The sequence below is a fragment of the Nelumbo lutea genome, chromosome 6 (genome assembly GCF_056320005.1).
Source record: "Nelumbo lutea isolate HS-2025 chromosome 6, American lotus-T2T, whole genome shotgun sequence".
In the NCBI taxonomy this organism is placed as follows: domain Eukaryota; kingdom Viridiplantae; phylum Streptophyta; class Magnoliopsida; order Proteales; family Nelumbonaceae; genus Nelumbo; species Nelumbo lutea.
The window spans coordinates 6924251-6932017 of record NC_142689.1 but is presented as its reverse complement, the minus strand read 5'-3'; the positions used below and the strand labels follow the sequence as shown (position 1 = coordinate 6932017).

General features: G+C 39.2%; 1 protein-coding gene across 2 annotated transcripts; it reads right to left on the bottom strand.

Annotated features, from left to right (window-relative positions):
- Positions 1-524: 524 nt before the first annotated feature.
- On the bottom strand, positions 525-3362 carry DTA4 (downstream target of AGL15-4). 2 transcript variants are annotated; one of them, XR_016100456.1, is made up of 4 exons: positions 2592-3362; positions 2078-2432; positions 818-1531; positions 525-713 (listed from the first exon to the last, which is right to left on the bottom strand). XR_016100456.1 is itself a non-coding variant. In XM_088948772.1 (3 exons), exons 1-3 carry the CDS (start codon positions 3131-3133, stop codon positions 1304-1306), a joined length of 1125 nt encoding a protein of 374 aa, XP_088804898.1. In that variant the 5' UTR covers positions 3134-3362; the 3' UTR covers positions 525-1303. The 2 variants fall into 2 exon arrangements, 1 of the variants encoding a protein (XP_088804898.1); XM_088948772.1 differs by having other exon boundaries at positions 525-1531.
- Between the last annotated feature and the right edge of the window lie 4405 nt (positions 3363-7767).

The window sequence follows — 7767 nt, the reverse complement described above, 5'->3', positions numbered from 1 at the left end:
TTGGGAGTTTGCAGACAGTTAGGATCTTAATCAGACAGCCATGTAGGATTATAGATCTACCATAATCTGTCTTTACACGTGTTCATGTCAACGATATTTGTGTCTTTAAAATTGAGTAATTTGCTTATCGGACTACTTATGGATGGATGATACATGTAAAAAAAGTAAAGATGAGAGTGTATATCTAATTTTACCGGTGAGAGTAGGATTAGGATTCTTCTCGCCAACGAATGTACCCTGAAATCCATGGTTACGTTTTCCTACAGCTCCAAATCTACAATGACCTCGAATAAAATTTCTCCTTTTAAGACACATTTTGCTCTTCCAACTCCAACAAAGCTACACTATTGCTTCTATCGATCGATTAATATATTGTTCCATATCATAAATCATAGATTAAAGTGTGGCCATGTTGATTGTTAACTTGCTCATACGTTTCTTTATGCTTTACACCATATAAACCTGGAAGGAGAAATCCATTGACCATTGTATGGCCGCAATCAACTCTAAGTGAGCTCTTAAGATTATAGAGATCGAGAGAAATCATCATACTTTAAATTGAAAAAAAAAAACATATATTGTTTCCTTCTTTTTCATCTTGTAATACTCTCTTGCCATCTCAGTAGTGTTTGGATATAAACTTCCGTCGGTATTGAATTTTTCGAGGCAAAAACATGAGATAAAGCAATTGGTTCGGTTGGAAGCAAGATCGCCTGCAACCTCGACCATGGCAATTAATCAATAATATAACACTGTGACTCAGAACCTGGAATTGGGTACGAAGGAATAGATGAACTGAACTCCATTTAAGTCTTACCGCAACTATATATTTGGACTTAGCTGCATTTAGCTGTCAGATCTTCAACTCTTCTTTTTCTTACTCCTGTCACGTTCTTTTTGGCCTTCTCGTTCGCTTTTGAAACCTTCAGCCTGCACCAAATCACTCTTTATGTCTGCAGTTTAACTGTCCACTCAACCTCTACATTCTCCAATATTTTCATAAACTTTGCACTAAGCATCACCAAGTCCAGCTACCACACAAGTTGGCCCAGTCTTCAGAAAAAGAAAGTACTAAAATGACAGAAATTAACAAAATGGTCCCTTTGAAATACACAACAAGGACTCCAAAACGCCAAGGAGTTATTTAGTTTTTCAGCTTTGTGAAGGATACTGCTAGCTCCTTGAAAAAGTGATGTGATGTTCTCAAATTAGGACGGGTCAACTAGAACTAGAATCGTCCAATATGTTTTTCTTTTCTTATCATCTATAGAATTTACCAGGACCAAGGAAAATCTTGAGAAGCTCAAAACTTATTATAAATATAGAGTAAAAAGTGGTAAGCAAGTATCAAGAGTATAGCTATTATGGCTTGTTGGCCAAGTGAAATGGTTCTGTTTCTGTTTCCGTGGGGGCTTTGATGACTAATGGTTGGTGGTGAATAGAGAAAAGCCATTGATATAGGGTCCTCATCATCTTCTACTCTGAAAATTGGTTTTCCAACTACATGCCTGTATTGCCCACCACTCCATACCTGAAAAAAAGAAGATCAAACACAAAAGGAATCAATCGCATACCATGAATTACTGTTTAATTATATCAGTCATGCATTATTCCTCCATAGTTTGAAGAAAATTTGTGAGAATGAGACTACCAAAGTATAAATTAATTTCTAAGCTTATGTTAAGTGTTGGAACTATTTGTTTTGTTTGCTTGTTCTTGATTTAGAGGGCCATCTCTTAGCATACCCTTCTGTGTGTAGTAGGAACAATTCCCACAGTTTTTACATGGGTGCCTTATATTCTCACTTCACTACCCATCTAAGTGATGGCCCACCAAGTGATCCATGAGAAGCTAGTACTGGTCCATGAATGCACGCTCAAGGACCCACATCTCATAATCAACTCCTCAGGGTAATCAAGTTCAGAGAAGAAAAGAAAAAATCATCGTTAATGCATGGGTCCCTTCTCTTTGAGCCAATTAGGAGGGTGACCCTACAAAAAGTATTTCTTTCCAGGCACATCACATGATGATGATAATGTTGTTGGTTTGTTCCAGATAAAAAATATCTAAAGTTTACCTGTATTCGATCTCCAACTGTAACAACAATTGCATCTTTATTTGGGGAGAAGGACATCCAACCTTTCTTTGAGTAAACATGAAACTCTGAGGAGCCCTCGCATATATGCACACACAGGGCATGAGAGTAATCTGATCCTCTTATCAGCATTCGAATGACATCGGATTTCAGAGAGCTGATACACCGGGCATCCGGAATATTCCGGCGATGCTTGTAGATACAGGTCATCGAGTCGCAGAATCCTTGTCCCTCTTCCTTTTCAGCTCTTCTAATGAGGGTGCTTTCCGAGAGCATATGTAGAAAAACCTTGTTTGCCACCTTCTCCACCTCCTTTGAGAGGTTCTTCATTTTCGCACTGAAATTTTAATAAAATGCTCGTAATTACTAAAACATCATTTTCTAAAATTATATTGACCATCATATCCGTTCATGTTGCACCCGCCAAAAGCAGTTGACACATAAGCTGCATCCGGCGTATGTTAGCAAATGCATGGAAGGAGAGAAATTAATTTACCTGAAATTTGAATATCCATCTGGCCAGATGCGCTCCATTACCGAATTCAAACCGTCGTCCATACACCAAACAAACTCTTCACTGGTATCCGCATCACTCTCCTCGCCGCCGGAAAACTCCTCGAATCCGTACAGCTTTGCCGATGATCTCAACACAGTCGCTTTGTTCTCTGATGATATCCGGAAAAGTCCGTCAGCGGCGGCTGAAACGGATCGGATCAAGTCCGCCGATATTCCATGATTCACGATCTGAAAGTAACCGACTACAGTGGCCGGTTCTAGAACCTTTGAAATGGAATTCTTGTCTAGCAAGCTTATTGACTCGAAGTCGATTTCTGGCGGGTCTCCGATTGGGATCTGTCTAGGGAAGATCTGCTCGGGCAGGATGAGATCGGGAACACGAAGCGAGTGTTCGAGAAATTCGGTGATCTCGTCCTCGTTTACCACTGAAGGTCGACGAGCTATCGCATTGCCGATTGGGGAGGGTGGAGGAGCTCGGAAGTCCGGCTGGTTTGCTGGCAAAGCTCCCGGCGATGTTGGCATGGCAGGTGGGAGAAGGAGTAGAGAGAGAGAGAGAGAGTGAGAGGGATGGTTTGATGGTTTTGGAGGATGCTTTTAAGAAAAGAAAAGCGAAGGAGAAGCAATGATGGCATGCCTGGAACGTCCCCAACATTCCGAGGGTCATCACATCGTTCGCGCCTTTTTCTTCTTAATAAATTTTTGGGATAAGTAGACTTTTATTAATTAAGCCCGTCGCCAAATTCAACAGTTTGTTTGCAGAAATTCTTTGAATTTGATTCTTCACCTATTCCATGATTCTACAGCAAGCGTTACAACTTTCCATCATCTCTAGTAATCCCGTTGGTATGAAAATCTACATCATACAGATCTAGTTCGATTTATGAATTTATTATTATTCATGATAGATGTTTTTAGCTGTGAAATCGATGTAAAAAGCGCTCTGTGAGGAGCATATACCAATTCTCGATTGATGGGTTATATTGATCACAGTCAACCAATCGATTCTATTGATGGGTCCTGATCACAGTCCACTTTTCCGAATATTTTACATCAAATCCTGCTCATCCAGTTCAATTGATTTGATGGGACGATTCCATTTTCATTTGGCTTAGGTGGACCGGGCTCAAGGTATCCAACTTTGCTTCAATTTGATTAGCTGGATTTGGATATACTAGCTGGTTTAGCTAACTAGGCCCAAAGAACAAAGATTGTCATCCTCAAAAAGAATGCCAAAGCCCCATATTAGGTTTGAATTTGATTTATGTTGAGCAGAAACTATTAAAGCACTTTTATGTAATAAATTAAGTTGGATTAACATTGACGACGATCGTCCGAACTGAAGCCCAAGCCCTAAACGGTGTAGTGTAAAATGTTCATTGGCCGACACCGAAGCCCGACCCGGTAACAGGTCCCCTGCTACATGACCCCGGATCTGTTCCTCACAGACCTCACAGCATATCTTAGTTGTACATCAAGAACATTTTCTATATTTGTATTTATTATTTATAAGGAGTATTCCCAATACAAGGTGGGATTTGACTGTAAGGTCGATGTGAGACATACTCAGTAAGGAGCAGATCTCAATTCCTGCTACATTATCACTAAGGGCTGATATAATTGGGCCATGCATATTGTTTTTTAAGCTTAATTTGAAAAAGAACACAAAATATATAAATATGCACAGTATAAATACATATAGAATACAAGGTTTTGTACTCTATATATTTATATTTGTACTCCTCCTAAACTGTGCCAAAGAATACAAATATAAATATATACAATAAGAATACATACAAAATAAAATAAAATATAAGATTTTACACTCTACACATATCACATATGTATTTATGCTCCTTCCAAACTAAGCCTTAAGAGCATAAATCCTATTTTAATGAACATGCCCCTGGCCATTGCCATTGGTCATAGCATATCTGATGTGATTCTTTTCACTTTATTTCTTTTAATAAAAGAGAAGATATAATGAGTGCCGGTGACAGTTTGGACTGTCGGCAGTGGGCCCATTCTCTAGGCCCAAGCCCTAGTATTTTTTAACGCTAGAAATAGCTAAGCCTGAAATTATTGTTATGGAGCATCTCAAGCCAGAGCCCAAACCCAAAAGTCTAAATGACTATCGTAAGCCTACTGGTCAGTGGTCATAGCCTAAAATCTATTTGTCAATTTTTGTGCTATAATAATGGCCTATGCACTTGCTTACTTGCTTATATATATATATATATATATATATGAAATATTAATGTTTATATCCATCTATCTATTTATATATACAAAGAAAATAGAACAAGACTCCATGATATCTGATGGAGGATGATTTGATCCGACTTACTGAGATGATGATATGTGGATCTGACTCAGCACGAGTAACAGTTTAGCGGCCTGGCTTGACTGCGATCAAGTAACGAGTTTATAGAACAGCTCGCTACGCCATAGCTCTCTATAGGGGGAGATCACTACAACGCGAATTCCAGATCCCCCGAGCTACTGGGAAAGGGAATATTCCAAGATTATTTCAGCTCGCGAGTTAGGGAAACCAACTCGCTCAGCAACTGGGCAGAAGAATTGCCCCAAAAACCAACCTTGATGAGGGTCACCTCAAAGTACCCCTAAGAACTTGTTACAAAGTAGCTCACAGCAAGGATAGCCCGCTATGAAGTAACTTGCGACTATGATGCGACGTTCTTAGGAAGCTTCCATCTGACAAGACCGTACTCGTCAGACTATACCACGTCTCTCGACTAACGGCGCAGTCCCTGCTCGATTGAAAGTCTGCCCCACGTCTCTCGACAGATGGTGGTGTGCCTGTCCCTTCGGAGACGTGTCACTTAGTCAAGTAGACCGTACGTTGTAACGATCACCTGCGTAGCCTTGGCAAGTAACGACTGCGACAAGAGCCTAGTGGCGGTTACGCCTGATTTGACAACAACGCCCCTATAAAAGCCCTTAAAGCGGAGAGACAGACTCTCTCTCAGAATTATATCTGAATTTACACTCTTACTTGCTCACGAGCTAATTTCAAGACATAGTGATCTAGTGTGATCCACACTCTTAGCCTTTTTTACTCTCTCTTCTTCCTCCCCAGCATTCTAACTTAAGTTTCAGAGTATTCCCGCCGGGCAAATCCCCGGAAATCCTTCTTCATCTTCTCAGGTGCCGTTCGTTGCCAACAAAGAGCCAATCAGCAGCCAGGTAAGAGTGCCCGGATCGTATCACATGAATATCTAAATTAGAAAACAAAAATTTTTATCTATATACTATATATGTCTAAGGAAGCATTGACAGTATTGTAGGAGTTCAGATTGGCTCCTCATAGAGAAAGCCCCGCATAAACCCCACATGCATATGTTGCGGTGTATTAGAAACATCTCATGTATTTGTTTATCATGGGGAGATATTCCCCCATACAAGGTTGAGATGTACTGTAGCCACGCTCTATGGGGAAGCCCATGCAAATTCGTATTCCAGATATGTTAAAAGATAGAGTGATTTTTATGGATATGTAATCTCGACTATCGTTGATGGGGCCATGCTTATAGAAGTCCATGTATGTAATGTTGGTTCCCTCTGATTTAGGATTCAATCCAACACGGTCTACCAATTTAAACGGTGAACTTGCACTCTACCTTTTCATTTCACCCGGAGCTTAAAAGTGTAAAAATTTGCGATCGACTTTGGGGCTGCTGTGGACCAACTCTCTGTCACCTGTTAGTTAGCCTTGGTCAGATATTTGGACTTGTGGCTATTTGGGTTTAAGGGGTTTCAGGTTCAGGATCTGTTGCACTTCTTCAACACATTGAATCCAACAATATAGTATAATGGGGCTGCTCAAATTTGAATAAGCTTTACTTATAGTGCAAAACTTTATATTTTGTACCATTATATGCATTTGCGTTGTGCATATTTATATTTTGTATTCTTTTAAACTGAACCTAATACACTCTACATATTTATATTTATACTCCTTCCAAACTAAACCGGCCTTTTATGGAAATGAGTTTGACTGCAATTCAACAAGTTTCACAGTATTAATTCCGTGTCTCTCTTTATACTAGTGTTCCAATATTTTGTTCAAATTGGAAACTGTGCTGCAACTTGAGCAAATTAATGTTTCAAAAAGTTGGGGCGTTATTCCTTATATAACTTGAGATTCCTAATTGCCAAAGCAGCATTTTATTATTCGTTAGAGCATAGAAATCGAACGCAAACTAACCCATCAATATTGTACATTGACCAGTCTTATAATCTGGCCTGTTTTTTTCTCAATCTCAGTCCGAACTGACGATCCAGGACCCAGAATGAAACGTTCGATTGAATTGGGGTAGGCCCATCAATCCTGAACAACAGCCGACATGAAGAAATAAAAAAATAATTGGAGATTTGGATCGAATTGAGCACAAAATGAAGTGGCTAAAAAGAAATTCCTATCCCAGATTGGTGGACGTATGATGAAATACTATTATCAATGCCATCCTACTCCCATGAGTCCATGAATACTGCGTGAAAACTTGACCGATCGAGGTTGGTTCTTTCAATAGAAGTTTGTCTGTCACGTTCTGTACAGCCTCTGCTGTTCACATACATGACACTTTTAGTCCATATCCAACTATATACATCAGTAAGACAGTAACAGTAACAATAACGGTAACAGTGCAGGAGGCATGGCTGTATGAACTAATATGTTATATGAAGAGAGCCTACCCACAACACAAGCTGTTGCAAGTGGACAGTCAAAGTTCTCTATACCCATGAGGACCATTTCGATATTCAGAAGGCAGTTTCTATGATGTCAGAAGGGTATGACAAGGATCAAAGTATTGATACATTTTGATGCGGCAGAAGGGACGTATCGATGCTTTGTACCATGCATTTTTATTTATTTATGTAGGGTTGAGGGATAGGTTTAAGTACATTTTAACATATAAAATAAAAAAAAAAATTGGGAATTAACCTTAAAAAAATTGTATATTAACACCTTGCTGAATACAATATGATATGCTTGATATTGGGAATATCGTGTTGATACTTTAAAACTTGAGGTATATATGATATTGAAAATAGAACTTTATTGTGATGATGTGGCAAAAATTTTAGGACTTATACCTTGGCTTATTATTTTCTTTCTTTAGACAAATAATAGTCCA

What these genes read in the sequence shown, in the direction of transcription:
- DTA4 (XM_088948772.1), bottom strand. Translation starts at nt 3,133, where the DNA reads ATGCCAACATCGCCGGGAGCTTTGCCAGCAAACCAGCCGGACTTCCGA. An exon ending in GATGGATATTCAAATTTCAG is followed by an intron (nt 2,433 to 2,591) that starts GTAAATTAATTT and finishes TTAAAATTTCAG; the next exon opens with TGCGAAAATGAAGAACCTCT. An exon ending in CAGTTGGAGATCGAATACAG is followed by an intron (nt 1,532 to 2,077) that starts GTAAACTTTAGA and finishes TCTTTTTTTCAG; the next exon opens with GTATGGAGTGGTGGGCAATA.